Raw genomic sequence first — 16,441 nt, 5'->3', positions numbered from 1 at the left:
AGTGGACTGTGATGCATATGCTACCATAAATCAAGGTGGAGCCTGAATATCTTCCACACGTTTTTAGTGCATGCACATCCGATGGATAAACAATTTTCATAGCAAGTCCATATACAGCAGAACACAGTGTGTTCGGCCGAGGCCTAACCGCAGAAGAGAGAGAGAGTCCCGCTCCCAACATTTTGGAGGCAGAGAATTTGAGTTTCCGCTGGAGCGGTAGTTCCACTTTCCGCAGTCGCCGTGGCATTTTTCGCTCCCAGGGGCCGATTCAGCGGAAGCGCTACTCTTACTAAGTGCATGTGTGACCGGGCCCATATGAGTATATACCTGAGTGATAACATGAAAATACTCAAAAAGAAACTGATAAGGGGCCGTCCGGGGTTACCGATTGTTTTTACAAAACGAAAAGTTTTAGTATTTTTCAGCCCCCACCCACTCACCCACCTTTTCTGCAGGAAAAACGAATTTCAATAAAATATTGATGTCAATTTTCGACACCCAGAAGAACCTTGGCATTCTCCATCAGCATTCAATAATTATTTTCAAAACGAAACTCCATCAAACCCACCCACCCACAAACGAAAACATTTCGTTTTGAAAATATTATTGGTAACCTTGGACGGCCCCTAACATGAAAAGGAGAAAATATAAACAAGTGGGCAGATAGAGGGACTGACGTGCAGATAGAGGGGCTGCAAACACCGACTACAATACAGAGATACCTGGCAAGGTAACAACATATCTAAGATTTAAAGTGCACTCAAACGTCTCTTATCCGGATAAGGGAACGTCTCTCTACAAGGCACCTTCAGCCTGAGTTGCTAAGACAAACGTGCTGTGATTTCAGATTTTTTCACTCGCATGCGCACATACGCTCATTTTGCAACTCTTGTCACTACCATCCTGTGTAACCCACACATTCTCATGAATGGATTCCTTTGTTTAATCCTGGACATGACCAATACGTGCCAAATCAACTTCATCCAAAACTGATATGATACATGAAAGATGAGTTACCAAGAGCTACGGTCAGTGTCCGGTCCCAAGGTGCCCGGATAGGAAACGTTTGAGTGCACACACAAAACACAACACAACGGCAAAACATAGCTGTTGCTACAACTCTTGCTGCTGAGATGGAAACCAGTAAACTGGTGATGCTAACCTGTATGCATCCATGGTTAACTTGTTAATGTCATTGCGAACATTGTTCAGCTGCTCTTGATCAGGTTGTGACCGCATGTCAGACTATGAGAGAAAGAGAGAGAGAGAGAGAGTGTGAGAGGGGGAGAGAGAGGGAGAAAGAGAGGGAGAGAGAGAGGAGAGAGAGAGGGGAGAGATAGGGGAGAGAGAGGGGAGAGAGAGAGAGAGAGAGAGAGAGAGAGAGAGAGAGAGAGAGAGAGAGAGAGATGGAAAGTGAGAGAGAGAGACACACAGAAAGAGAGAGAGAGAGAGAGAGAGAGAGATAGAGAGAGAGAGAGAGAGAGAGAGAGAGAGAGACAGCGAGATAGAGAGACAGAGAGAGACAAACAGACCGACAAACAGACAGACAAACAGACAGACAGACAGGCAGAGAGAGAGACATAGATAAAAGCATGAGACTGCATTATTTTTCTCAACCCTTTCATACAACAACTGCTTGTTCTCTGATGAGTTCTCATCATATTACGGAATGAAACGACTTCTCAGGAGAATAGCTACAGTCCATTCACAAATAATTGATCTCCGCACTTTTCTAATCTGATTTAACCCTTTATTACCGGATTACTTGCACAGCATGCACCAGAATTACGAATTTCAGCACAATTTCCAGCTTCACCATGTCATAACTTTGGTCTCCTTCACTTGATTTTCACAATCTAGGGCTCGTCGGAAAGCTCTTGGCGAGAGCAACACCAGGGTACCAAGCTCCATTATCCAATCGCCACAAATCAGGCGCAGTAACACAGCAAAGTCGTCTCCAAGCCTGATATGCAAGCAAATTCGTCCCATCAACGCCATTCCACTCTACTTCATCGCAGAACGCTCAAATTTGTTTGAGACGATTCAAACTTCAGCCGACTACGTCATTATCATGTGCTTAGTCGCTCAAAGACCACACGAAAAGGGATTTTCCCCAAAAATGGCGAAGTGATCGATCAAAAACTTGAATTTGCCGAGATGAGAATACGTCGCGCGATATCTCTGGCGTCCGACATCGTAACTCTTCAGCGATTATTGCATTGGATAGCTTGGAGTTTCCGCTACCAAATAGACCTTTCGATTGTTGAATTCGCACAACAAATGATGGAGTTACGAAGATATTACTGGCCTACAGACTTTCGATCATATATGATCGAAAGTCTGCAGGCCGGTAATAAAGGGTTAAACCAAAGCACAAATCAATTTCAATTTCGCTGGAAATGGGTTTTGGATCAGGATGTCTGCACCATTACCCATGGTTAACCCGGTCAAAACACTGAAAACCTGGCAGAAAAATTTAACTTCCTTATGGCCTATCTTTTGGAGAAATAGACACCGAAACATGAAAAGCACTCCAAAATGCATGGCAAAACCTATCATACCCGGTCAACTGGGACCAATTTATGACCAAAAGCAAGAGCATGGATAGGTTATATGCTTGTCATGGACATTGGCAGACATTTGCAATAGCAGCTTGCAACTGGTACATGTGGCATGCTGGTCGCAGATAGTGCAGTTGGCCCACTTAGTGGCTATCAGTATTGCCAAGAATCCATACCCCCCAGAGTGTGCAAATCCTGATCAGTTCCAAAAAAGAAGCCCGCTCGGCGGAATTCCTTCAATACGCCATTCTTGGTGACAAATGAGTTCTTTTCCATTTTCATGAAAATGGCGAAGTCAACAATGTACAGCCTGTGTATCAACAAGAGGGTTTCAGCCAAGGCGGTTGCGCTTTCCTTCTGTCACTAAGCCTGGGGAAAAAGCTCTCCTCCAGTCAATAAAATACATCTGACCACATCTAGTGTATCTACTGGATGTGAGAAGACCAGTGTGAAGACACACAGCGGTAAAGAACAACTCAATCCGATCAAATCTAGATATTGTACTGTACCTTGAGAGACAGTGAAGTGCTTCTTGTAGATAGACTGCGACGTGATCGACTAAACCAATGAACAGACAGATCATGACCGTGTGCATGCACATACACATGCACACATACACACAAACACATACACACATGCACACACACACACACACACACACACACACACACACACACACACACACACACACACACACACACACACGGAAACACACACATGCACACAAACACACAGACAGACAGACAAACACACACACACACACACACACTCACACACACGCACACACACATGACCCGCATCATCACCACACAAAATGTACATACCACCCAAAATCACTGTACGCACCCCATATAGACTCATCCATATTCTGAGCATGCCCTTGCAAAACAACGTTAAGCCAAACAGTGCGAACAAACATATCAAAAAAGTAGAGCCAGATTATGTGTCATGATATGGAAAAGCCTGACAATAGTGGCCTGGACTGTGTGTCATGATATGGAAAAGCCTGACAATAGTGGCCTGGACTGTGTGTCATGATATGGAAAAGCCTGACAATAGTGGCCTGGACTGTGTGTCATGATATGGAAAAGCCTGACAATAGTGGCCTGGACTGTGTGTCATGATATGGAAAAGCCTGACAATAGTGGCCTGGACTGTGTGTCATGATATGGAAAAGCCTGACAATAGTGGCCTGGACTGTGTGTCATGATATGGAAAAGCCTGACAATAGTGGCCTGGACTGTTCATTTTAAAAAGTAAGAGCTGATGTGAACTTACCTGGTAGTCGAGTCCTTTGCAGAACTCTTCTCCAAGCCAAGAAGGCATGCTTCCAACGGTGGACAGCATTCAAACAAGGATGATGACAAACGTGCCAACAACAGACAGCTACAGAAGACAATGAAGAAAACCAAGCATAACATACTTCACACTTCACAATTTTCTCCGTCCGTTACCACATAGCACCAGCAGCGGCAACTGGCAATGGCAGCCGCCACTAGCAATGGCAGCAGCAGCAGTATCAGTGACAGCAGCAGTGGCAACAACAACAACAGCAGCAGCAATAGCTAAAGCAGCAACAACAGCAACAACAGCAGTAGCAGCAACAACATAACAGCAACAGCAGCAACAGTAGCAGAAGCAGCAACAGCAGCAACAGCAACAGCAGCAACAGCAGCAACAGTAGCAGAAGCAGCAACAGTAGCAGAAGCAGCAACAGCAGCAGCAGCAACAGCAGCAGCGTCCTCATCAGCAGTAACAACAGCAGTTGCAGCAACAACAGCAGCAGCAGCAACCGCAACAGCAGCAGCAACAACAGCAGCAACAACAGCAACAACAGCAACAGCAGCAACAGCAACAGCAGCAGCAACACGCAAGTCATTCTCTTACTGATCTCGTAACAGACTGCTGCACACATTTCGACTTACCAATCAACACTGCGAGCACGGTCTGCAGACACATTTCGACTTACCAATCAACACTGCGAGCACGGTCTGCCGATGATAAACTGCTAGTGTCCTCTGCCTCTTCTCGCAATTGCTGCAGACGATTTTGAAACTTGCTCAACAACCTATTGGTGGACAGACAGATAGGCAAGAACACCACCCCGTATAACATTACCTTTTCAAACATATCCAGCACATGCACATCCATGTATTGGCAGAGCACCACCATTACATACATATAATTCACTTGTGCCAGCAGTATTGCGGCAATGGAAAAGAGAGATATGACGCCTTCGAGATCACGGACGGCTTTAGAAGACACAAATCTATTTTTGAAAGTGCATAATGGGTGTAGGTAAAACGGTAGATTATTCGTTTATTCCTTGAATTGGTATTCAAGCGAATAATCGTTCGTGTAAATTGCGGTTTGTTATATCAAGAGCATACATACTATATAGAGACAAGAACATTTCATCCATTTTGCCACAGTATGCAGCTTGCGGATTGGACTTTCCTTGTCAAGCAAAGTCGATCTGGAGGCGTTCCGTACCCTTGCTGCTGACTGAAGCGGTTGGGTGGGCATCTGTGCCCGAGTGGTGTCGGCACCCTAGTTTTTGTCTTCTTTTCGCATATTTCTTCTTTTTCTGAAACTGTTGTGGTCTTTTGTATCTATTCGAAGTGGCTTATGCGAACATTTTTGGCTGGTTTGCATGATTTGCATGCCCATTAATGCAGCTGCAGGCCATGCTGATGTCTACGCGAACAAGCACATAATAAATGCAGCTTATCTATATGAGTAACTTCTTACAAGTATACTACAGGTCCACTCTCCATATAACGTAATCTCTGGGACCACGCGAAAATTATGTTATATCGAGAGTTATCTTATGTAGAAACCCGTGTGTAAAATACAATATGTACCTCAAAATGAAGGGTATTTCAAGGCGGGTTCACGGGTTCACCCATGCAAACATGCACACACTGTACCACCATCGACATCAGATGCAATCAATGCTGCAGAATACTCTACTAGTAGAATGCACAATAGGATTAAACCGGTAGCAAAGCAGTAAGCGACCACCGTGATCAATCAAGGTTTTAATAAGACACTACAAAAGAAAGAACATGGATGCAATCAACAGATCAACAGACTTATGTTCACAACAGAAGTAAAGGCAGCAAAGCAGTCAGCGGCCAAAAAGTCAACACATCTTAAAAAGTCAACACATCTTAGAAAGGCAACACATCTTAGAAAGGCAACACATCTTAGAAAGGCAACACATCTTAGAAAGGCAACACATCTTAGAAAGGCAACACATCTTAGAAAGTCAACACATCTTAGAAAGACAACACATCTTAGAAAGGCAACACATCTTAGAAAGTCAACACATCTTAGAAAGGCAACACATCTTAGAAAGGCAACACATCTTAGAAAGGCAACACATCTTAGAAAGTCAACACATCTTAGAAAGGCAACACATCTTAGAAAGGCAACACATCTTAGAAAGGCAACACATCTTAGAAAGACAACACATCTTAGAAAGACAACACATCTTAGAAAGGCAACACGACACTACAGCCACGGTGCTGTCGTAACATGCACAGCGCACTGCACATAAAGCCACGAATGAAAACAGTTCTCAAGCAAGTTCCAAAAAACAAGAATCGCACAGCTTTCCATCTTCATCTTTACTCTGACACATATGGTGATAGTGTCGCGAACAATTGCGGCACTGACGCAGAACGAGTTGCTCGCTCACAAGAGGGCAAGCAAAACAAGCAGATCTGGAACACCCGCCTTCATCGGACCCGGACTCGCTACTGCTGCAGTAATTGTCGCTGCTGCCGCTGCTGGTGCTGATTGCATCTGTCACTTGAATGGTTTCAACTCCACTGCCGTCAGCCATTCACTCAGTGCTGCTTCTGTTGCCAGCCTTGCTGCTGCTGCCGCTGCTGCTGGTTGCATCACTAACGATTTCAACCTCACTGTCCTTAACCATTGACTCAGTGCTGCTTCTGTTGCCAGCCTTGCTGCTGCTGCCGCTGGTTGCATCACTAACGATTTCAACCTCATTGTCCTCAGCCATTGACTCAGTGCTGCTTCTGTTGCCAGCCTTGCTGCTGCTGCCGCTGCTGCTGGTTGCATCACTAACGATTTCAACCTCATTGTCCTCAGCCATTGACTCAGTGGTGCTTCTGTTGCCAGCCTTGCTGCTGCTGTCGCTGCTGCTGGTTGCATCACTAACGATTTCAACCTCACTGTCCTCAACCATTGACTCAGTGCTGCTTCTGTTGCCAGCCTTGCTGCTGCTGCCGCTGCTGCTGGTTGCATCACTAACGATTTCAACCTCATTGTCCTCAGCCATTGACTCAGTGCTGCTATCATGGTTGTGGTGGTGGGTGCTGCTGCTGGATGCAGCTTCAACAAACTGAGCTTGAACCTTAGCACGTTGCGGCTTGAAGAAGTCGGTGATGTTCTTCTGCTTCTTGGCAGTGGCTGCAGTCAAAAGGAAGTCATCAATGTTAGCCATACTCTTTTGAATGGCAGGAGGAACCGATCGTGAATTCATGATGAAGGCTGTCAGAGTAGAGAGGCTACCATACGTTTCCGCGAAGGTTGGTGGTGGGACAGAAGGTAATTCCCCATCACTATCATCACTTTGTTCATTCTCTGCTGGCTTGGCTGCTACATCTGCCACAATGCTCTCCACAGTTACCTCCTCCTCCGTGGCAGCTTCATCGTCGGCACAGACGAAATCACTCACAGTGGTGGTGGTGTCGATCTGCAGCTTCTCCGTAGCGTCACTCCACAACGCAGACAGTTCGGATTCAGCGAGGTCCAACTCATCCTCCACTGGTCTAGCACCCTCAGCAATCTGTGGTTGAAAGCGTGCATGCCTCCAACAATTGCTGATCGTCTTTGCCGCAACAGCTTCCCACGACGCAGCTGTCAGCAGAGCAGCATCCTTCAGGTCGAAGAAGCCACCAGGGTTTGCCAAGTCCAGCTTGTTCGAGTCGAATGCTGCAATCAGCTTCTGGATGACTCTGCGGCGATACTGGGCCTTGAAGCTGCGTATAATGCCCTGATCAAGTGGCTGAGTGACGCTTGTGGAGTTGGGTGGTAGGAATGCTACCTTCATGTTGGACAATGTCAAGTCCCGCACACCAGCAACATGAGCCGAGCAGTTGTCCATGAACATGATGATGTTGCGTGTCTGTTGAGCCATATCTGCGTTGACGGACAGCAGCCATTCTTTGAAGAGCTCGCCAGTCATCCAAGCGTTTCTGTTGGACTTATACGTAACAGGCAACGATTGGACATTCTTGAAGCAGCGAGGCTTAGCATAATGCCCGATCATGAGCGGAGTGAGCTTGTCACTGCCATCGAGATTACAGGCAAAGAGCAATGAAACTAGTGTTGAAACGAGCGTATCTATAACTAAAGAGCGAGCCGTTCCACTAACGAGCGAGCTATCGAGCGAGCTAACGAGTTTTCAGTGAGGTGGCGAGGATGATATAAATTTATTTTTGATGATTTTTTTGTTGTTTTCTTAAAAAATCAATTAAATAGTTCATGGTTCTATCATTTTGTGCTTGTATTTCTGATAATATCTGTTCAATGAAACAGGTTCAAGCAGGTTCATTGAAAGAAAAGAACCAAACGATATCAGTCAAGAGAAACAGCTTCTGAAGGCAGGTCTGGCAGTGCTGGCATGTCATATTCCTCTGCAGGATCGAATAGAGGCTTGGGAGCTGGCGTAGAACGTAGCTCGACGGAGTCTACCAGCTTCAAGAGACTAGCATTCATATGTAAGAAGATGAGGGCATCAATCATCTTATGTGAAAGCTGGCACCTCCGTCGGTCCACAACAATGCCCGCAAACGAAAAGACCCGTTCAGACGGCACGGACGTAGCGGGAACGCATAGGTACTTCTTCGCCAGAAGTGCAAGCTGAGGAAACCTGGTGGTGTGTACTGCCCACCACTCGAGTGGGTCGATGCTACGCTTTGCCGGTTTCTCGTTCAAGTACGCAGTGACTTCCGCTATCACAGAATCAGCATTCGTGTCATCCTCACAGCCAAGGAGATCGTCGAGAGCAGAGTGGGCTGGCTTGCGCTTGGTGGGCAGCTCGACCTCGCTGCACTCGCTGCTACCAGCTATGGTGGCCTCGTGGACGAGTGTCTCCTCAATACTGTCACGCTGCTGTGGTGAATACTTCAGGTCCCTGAAGCGCGGATTCAAGACTGCTGCCAATACGTACAAGCTGTCCGAATGGAGACCGTTGAGATTGAAACGGTGCTCAATGCGGTCATGGAGGCGCTTCTTCAACGACGACACGGCTAGCAGCTCATCATCGCCTTCATCATCGTCACTGTCGTCATCATTGATGCAGGCCGCCTTCAGGCCGGTCAGAAGGGGAAGATACCACGACAATGTGGAGTACTTCTCCCCTCCCAGATGCGTCGTCACGGAATCAACCTTGCGTAGGATAGACAGCAGCTGCTTGGCTGTCTCCCAGCAGGTGGATGGCAGTTCCAGCGTCTTTCTTTCCTTGTCCGTCATGTCTGCAAGCAGCAGTTGGAGGGGCGACTGAAGCTCGACTAGTCTTGCCAACATACGGTAAGAGCTATTCCACCTGGTGGGGCAGTCCTGGATTACCTTCTTTGCCGGTACTATGCCCAGCAGTGCCTGCTTCTCAGCCAGTTGCGTGGTCTTCAGTGCTGAATGTTTCATGTGGCCCACCAAACGGCGACAGCGTGCAAGTAGGTTGCAGAGCTGCTTCTTGTCCAAAGCATCCTTGATGGCATTCTGGAGGCGGTGTGCAGCACATACAAGACTTGCCCATTCCAAGTCTCCCCAGAGAATTCTGCCTGAGGGCACAGAAGACAGAAGGACCAGACGAAAGCAATGTATTAGCCCTTTGTCATATTTAGATTATGTTCAGCAGCCTATATAAATATACACAGTGAACAGTGTATGTTGTCATGATGTTGAACTTGAAATGCCAATCAGGAATTTAGCCCCTGCACAACTAATGTTTACCATTGCATCAAATATTCTCCCTCAGTGCACAGTTCACACTTAGTACAAGCCAGTCAATTATAATCAATAAAACAATATTGTCATCATGAATAGAAAACGCTAGCATGCATACTGTGAACTAACCTGCCAGCTCAACGTTCGCTGCTTCATCGTGCACAACCGCTACCACTTTCGAAGTTGGTATACCAAATCGCGCCACAGCACCCTTGAGCTGCTGGCTGATGTTGATGCCAGTGTGGGATTCGGGAATGTGGACAGTTTCCAGGACGGCAGACACAAGCTTCCAATTCTCATCAACAAAGTGAGCTGTTGTCGTCGCATACGCTTGAGTGGCCTTGGACGTCCAAATGTCCGTCGTTAACGCAACATAGTCTGCCCTGGCGACTAACCGTTTTACTTCCTGCTCGCCATCATCGTGCTGCTTGCGCAGCAACGATGCTACGTGTGTCGTGGATGGAATCACGTAGCCTGGCTCCAAGAGCTGAAGCAATTCCTTCAACGAATGAGATGCAAACAGATTGAGAAGCAAAAATTTCTTGTCAAATCCACTCTTTCCAAACGAGTCGAGTCGTGACAAACATATGTTGCAAGAAGTTGCAAGAACTACCGCACATGTTGTTGAAAACAAGGTTTATCTACTAGTATAATAAGAACTAACGAGTAACGATTCATTCCAAAATTCTGCAAAATATTTATCACTAGTGACTATTCAACACATCAAGTCATCAACCACTCGAATCAACAACAACGGTGTCTCACTCTTACCTGTAAAGCTTTGTCTTTGACGAGAATGATCGGTCGACCATCGAGCCAAGGCCAACGTGACAGCACACGAGTTATTTCTCGAGAACGAACGACGGAGCAGGGCTTGGACGTTGGCTTGAGGGAGGCGAACGAATCTAAGCTCAGCTGCTTTGAACTTTCGCCGGAGTTGTTACTGCTGCTCTCGACGGGCTTCACTTCGGACGGGTGCTTCGTGTCCAGATGTCGCTTCAGGGCAGTCGTCGAGCAGCCATTATACGAATACACTATTTTGCAGAGATTGCAAGTGGCCTTATTTTTCGCCGCATCGCGGGAGAAAAACTTCCACACTACTGATCGCGACTTCCGCTCGAAAGGAGAGTTGACAACCGCGTCTCCTTGTGACAAGTCAAGAGATGCGGAAGAAGACATCTCTGTCTGAAGTGAAGCTTCAAAGACAACTGAAGTTCAGATAACTCAGTGTCCAAAGGTAAGGACTTTTATTGGTACAGAGTCAGTACGGGTGATGTGAGTTCACCAGTGTCTGCAGGTGCAGCAGGTGCACAAATGTCAACTAGTACTAGACCTACGTGGCTAGCTACCCGCGCGCGCGCCTTGAACGGTGCACACGAGTAGATTGTCACTGGTGCAGGAGGAAGTCACAGTTGTGGTTGACTACCGGTATGTGTGCACGGTCACTGTACTGAGTCAGTGCAGCAAGTCCCCACAGTCAGTACAGTACAGTGGACTATGTACATGTCTGTGCATGCAGTAGCTAGCTACCCGCGCGCGCGGGATTAGATTGTAGGTAACACTTTGTAACAGTGCCCGTGTAAACACTCTTGCCAACTGAGTCTTGCAGCAAGAAGTCACTGCGTGCATGCAGTGCAAGCATCAATGCAGCACCACTGCAGTGCGAATGGCTTTCACTTTTACGCGCGACAGGATTATGTAGGCCTAGTTGACTACTACTAGTACTAGGACTAGGACTAGGACTAGGACTTGTGTGCGTGACCCGCATTGCAAGTGGTGCAGCAGGAGCAAAATCTACTTGCTAGTTTGAGTTTGAGCGCGACTCTGTGTACATGTTGTGGTTCAAGCACGGTTGGTGCATGCAGTGTAGACTGCATGTACCGCGGTACCGGTACATCTACTAGCACATGTGATATGAGTTGCAGTGTGACTGCACTGTGTAGTGCAGACCTCGACCTACCTGTCGACATGACTGTCACGCATGCACTGACTGTCGATCTAGTGGGTACACCGTACGGTATACGGTGCTCGTTAGTGCAAACGAGCTGATGGTGTAAACGAGCCGAGTTTCTGGCGAGCGAGCTAACGAGTATCCGGTGAGATCGTTTCAACACTAAATGAAACCCGTTCCTTCTTCTTCTTACCTCCTCTACACTTCTCGCCACGAAACGCTAGCGTCTTGAGCGGTAGGAGTCGGTAGAAGAGTGCCGACTCATCGGCGTTGAAGACATCCTTCGGCGCATATCCCTCAAGTAAGCCAGGAAGAACCTGGTCTTGCCAGTCGTGAATATCATCGGAACGAGCCGCGTGTTCACCTTCTCCAGCCTTCGTTCTTAGCGATAGCTGATGGCGCTTCTTGAACTTATCGCAGAATCTGCTGCTGGCGGAAAACTCTTCATCAGATATTCCGAAATGCTCGGCGAACTCTCTGGCTTTGGTTCGGATGGTGTCGTCGAAAACATCAACTCTGGCTGTCCTTGCCTTTACAACCCACTGGAACAGGGCGTCGTCCAGCTGAGGCCACTTGGAATGAGCAATCCGCTTCACCTTGCCGGAGCGTTGACAGGTTTCCCAACTTTTCCGACAAGAATCCTTGTTCTTCAAGATGGTCTAAATTGTGCTGGTAGGTTTTCCAGTCGCCCTCGAAATGTCACGGACTGACAACTTCCTTCTTTCATGATCATCGATAATTTTTATTTTCTCCTTCAAACTGATCGATACTCGTTGCTTCGACATGGCGGAACAGTTCACAACAAGCTTGCAATTGCAAGGAAAACAAATGAGTGACCGGCTCGCGCGCAGGCGCTAGCACTACTGTTGTAGTGTACATGTGACTGCGCTTGTACAGTTGTAGCTTTTTGTTGCACATGTGGCTGCGCTTGTACAGTTGTAGCTTTTTGTTGTACATGTGGCTGCGCGTGAAGCTCTTTGAGTCTTTCTCGTATGTGCTGTTGCGTTTGTGTCTCTGTGTCGTACATGCTGCTGCCCCGTGGTAAACGCTGTTGCGCTGTCTTTGAATGCTCTGTACATGCGGCTGCACCGTCTTCTGTCCCCTCCGTATGCACTCTTTCTCGTCTTGTCCCCGTTGTACACGCATTTTCTCGTCTTGTCTCCGTTCGTCGGACCGGTTGCCGTCTTGTCTCCGTCGTATTTGATCGTCTGCCGTCTTTGTCTCCCTTTTCGTTCTGGACTGGTTGTATCCCACACGGGCACCAATTACGCGTCCACCGCCTCACTTTTCCTGACGTCTTCAAAATACGTTCCCTTGTCTTGTCTCGGTGTCAGTAGTCTCGTAGATCGTCGTCTCAGCGCCAGAGGAGAAAAGTTCGTCCCAGTCGTAACAACACTACAGTATCACGCATGTGAATCTACGTTATATCGAGAGTGGGCACGTCTGGGACTGCGCTGCAGGTGCGTTATGTCGAGGTTTACGTTATGTAGAATTACGTTGTGCAGAACAAAATTTGTATGGGAGTGATGCTGTGTCGGCGGGGGATTTGATTTTTTTACGTACTAGCGAGGTTTACGTACAAGTGAGAGTTGTTATATCGAGAGTAGACCTGTATAACATGGCAGATAAAATCACAAAGGTCTGCAGCACCTACTCTGATGTCGTCTTGTAACTTGTCATACGCAGGAAAGACCGGAGTTCCGCAGCGCAAGCAAATTTCTTGAACGGCACACACTCAACCTATACCATCAGTGAACAGCAGTAGAACAGCAGCAGCAGCAGCAGCAGCAGCAGTAACAGTAGAATAGCAGCAGCAGCAACAGCAGCAACAGCAGCAGGAGAACAGATTTAGCAGGACAAAACAAACTCAAGGCTGTATGGCGTTACGTAGTATGCCTATACCAAAACCAGATGAGTGTGCCAATAGACCGTCCTGAGAATCAGGCCTAGGCGCTAATAGACCATCCTGAAAATCAGGTTTTTACAAAACCAGCTTCTATCTCTTAATTTGCTGGCAAATATCCTATATATAGGATTTGAAAATGTGTGCCTTTTATGCCGTTGTTATTGGTCATCACGACCAATAAAAACGGCATAATGGTTTTCATGGAAGTTGTAAATATGTTTGAGGCAGGAACGTTTACTTTTTAGATTCATAGGACGATAATAGTTCTGATGAATACCCATTTTTAGCAAGAATTGGAACTTTGAGCAGCATTTTTCAGCTCCTGTCATGGAAAGGATTGAAGCAGTGAATGTGCAGAAGAACATTACATGTGTGGCAAGGGGTGGTTTCATGACGACATATCGCACATGCCGTCGTGAAACTACCAGTTTTAAGGATAAAACAAGGTCCATTAAAACCTCAAATCCTATATATAGGATTCGAAAAACAGAGCACAGGCACTGAAAACACTCTAACTGCTTATCATCTGTCTTGCTATTGACTGGCTAACATGTAACTCCACATCACGGCATGCAAGTACATGTATGTTGACAGGGTAAAGCTGGTGGGTAAAGCCGGTGGGTAAAGCTAGTGAGTAAAGCTGGTGGGTAAAGCTGGTGGGTAAAGCTGGTGGGTAAAGCCGGTGGGTAAAGCCGGTGGGTAAAGCCGGTGGGTAAAGCCGGTGGGTAAAGCCGGTGGGTAAAGCTGGTGGATAAAGCTGGTGGGTAAAGCCGGTGGGTAAAGCTGGTGGGTAAAGCTGGTGGGTAAAGCCGGTGGGTAAAGCTGGTGGGTAAAGCCTGTGGGTAAAGCTGGTGCGTAAAGCTGGTGGGTAAAGCTGGTGGGTAAAGCTGGTGGGTAAAGCTGGTGGGTAAAGCTGGTGGGTAAAGCTGGTGGGTAGTGAGTAACTGTTTCAAGCCCAGTTTGGTACATACTTCTTACATTGCACATCACCGTTGTCTAGGCCATGGCCAATAGCCAGCTTTCCCAGGGCATGACCAACAGCCAGCTTTCCCAGGGCATGGCCAATAGCCAGCTTTCCCCGGGCATGACCAATAGCCATCTTTCCCAGGGCATGGCCAATAGGCAGCTTTCCCAGGGCATGGCCAATAGCCAGTTTCCTCACAGCAACCCTATCAGCTCATCATAGCAGTTGACCCTCAACTCGGGCAAGGAATGAAATCAAGCATTTTCCGTGTCAGTCGCAATGGCTCATCTTGCCATTGAACACACCCGTCAAAGTCTATGGCCATCGTGTTGTGTCTTCGGGAAACATTCAGCCATCATGCATCCAGAAGGCAGCCATCATGCATCCAGAAGGTGCTTAAGTACATGCTATCGTGCAGCAGAATGAACACTGCAACCGGCATCACCGCGACTGCTGTCACTGGCATTGGAACAAAACCAGCAGACCTACAAATGCCAGGACCAAATTCCAGCATTGCCACCACCACCATCACCACCACCACCACAGGACCAGGTGTTACCTGTATCCACCACACCAACTAACCAACTAACCTTTGTGATCTCCTGTATCCACCACACCAACTAATCAACTAACCTTTGTGATCTCCTCACCAAACGTAGGTTTCCACCTAGCAATCGGTGTGGTTGCTGCTGCTGAGCTGGTGTTTGTATCACCAACTGCTAGACGTACACCAGATAACAGTGCTGAGAGACTGGAGTTGAACTCAGAATACGCCCTGAACAGTACATAAACAGACATGTCCATGCAGGCGTACACACGCACACACGCACACACACACACACACGCGCGCGCGCACGCGCACGGCCCCAACGGACAAGAATGATTTAGAACCTTAGCTAAGATCCCTGGAATTGACACACAGCCGGAGGGAATGCTACCTCCCATGGCAATCAGGTCATTGCATGTTGGTGAGAGATAAAGATAGAGATATATGAGAGAGAGAGAGACGAGAGGGAGAGAGAGAGAGAGAGAGAGAGAGAGAGAGAGAGAGAGAGAGAAAGTTACATTTCTGAAGACAGGTAAGTCTAACAAATGAGGACTGAGACCTCTACAACAGGGTCTTTATGCCTGAAAGCAGGTGCATGATTTAACAAGCAGGTTGTCAGTCTAGATTTTATGCGCAGATGGAGAAAAAAGCGCAGGATTTTTGTAATGAGATGAAAAGCAGAAATAATAAGAAAAAGAAAAGATGAAATGAAAGCCTGCTCACAACCCCGCCCAGCCTTGCGAACTGGGTATGGTGGATTAAGAACCCGGTTCAATGCTCGAGCAAGCGCTCTCCACTCAAGGTGTTCACAGCAACTGATAGGAACTCATATGGGGAAATGATAGAAAAGAAATAATAAGATAAAGAGAATAAATTTCAACGCATCTCAATGAGAGAGAGAGAGAGGTGAGAGAGAGAGAGAGAGAGAGAGAGAGAGAGAGAGAGAGAGAGAGAGAGAGAGAGAGAGAGAGGCGAGAGAGAGACGAGAGAGAGAGAGAGAGAGAGAGAGAGAGAGAGAGAGAGAGAGAGAGAGAGAGAGACGAGAGGGAGAGAGAGAGAGAGACGAGAGAGATGAGAGAGAGAGAGACAAGAGGGAGAGAGAGAGAAAGAGAGAGAGAGAAAGAGTTCAAAGACCAGGGGAAAAATATGGTAGCAAGCATGGCACATACGTACCTTGCTGCGGCCGGTGTAACACCTCGTGTTTTCATTGCTAACACTGACACTGCACCAGTACCGTCAGGTGACCGACGCATGCTACTGACAGACGATGGTCTAGCTGGCTGTGTGGCGGCTGTACTGACTGAACTTGTGGACAATGTGGGTAGCAAATCATCTGCGCTGTCTTGCCAGATATACGCACCCACATTGCGATCCAGCCACCCTGTTGACAGCATATCACCACCTGATGTAGTACTGGTAGCAACAGCATGGGATGATGATGTCATGCTTGACCCTGATGATGTCATCGCATGCATATCAGCTAGAAGTGCGAGTACTGATTCATGAATAGCACTACACGCAGTTGACAACT

At 47.3% G+C, this 16,441-nt stretch overlaps 2 protein-coding genes across 2 annotated transcripts in view; both read right to left on the bottom strand.

Moving 5' to 3' along the window:
- Nucleotides 1-1,162: 1,162 nt before the first annotated feature.
- The window catches only part of LOC135819967 (conserved oligomeric Golgi complex subunit 1-like), a gene marked incomplete at its 3' end in the record, with an annotated part of 59,051 nt that continues 43,772 nt past the window's right edge, over nucleotides 1,163-16,441 (bottom strand). The window contains 7 exon segments of the mRNA XM_065333267.1: nucleotides 1,163-1,245; nucleotides 3,071-3,119; nucleotides 3,840-3,947; nucleotides 4,531-4,629; nucleotides 13,148-13,233; nucleotides 14,997-15,138; nucleotides 16,084-16,441. The exon segment at nucleotides 16,084-16,441 is cut by the window's right edge and continues 217 nt beyond it. Of these exon segments, the coding sequence (XP_065189339.1) occupies nucleotides 1,163-1,245; nucleotides 3,071-3,119; nucleotides 3,840-3,947; nucleotides 4,531-4,629; nucleotides 13,148-13,233; nucleotides 14,997-15,138; nucleotides 16,084-16,441 (925 nt within the window).
- On the bottom strand, nucleotides 8,172-12,391 carry LOC135819968 (E3 SUMO-protein ligase ZBED1-like). The gene is made up of 2 exons (XM_065333268.1): nucleotides 9,672-12,391; nucleotides 8,172-9,376 (listed from the first exon to the last, which is right to left on the bottom strand). The coding sequence occupies exon 2, from the start codon at nucleotides 9,237-9,239 to the stop codon at nucleotides 8,172-8,174; it is 1,068 nt and encodes a 355-aa protein (XP_065189340.1). The 5' UTR covers nucleotides 9,240-9,376; nucleotides 9,672-12,391.

This window comes from Sycon ciliatum, chromosome 6 (assembly GCF_964019385.1).
Source record: "Sycon ciliatum chromosome 6, ocSycCili1.1, whole genome shotgun sequence".
In the NCBI taxonomy this organism is placed as follows: Eukaryota; Metazoa; Porifera; class Calcarea; order Leucosolenida; family Sycettidae; genus Sycon; species Sycon ciliatum.
The sequence above is the reverse complement of the archived record's forward strand: the minus strand, read 5'-3'. Positions and strand labels throughout refer to the sequence as shown.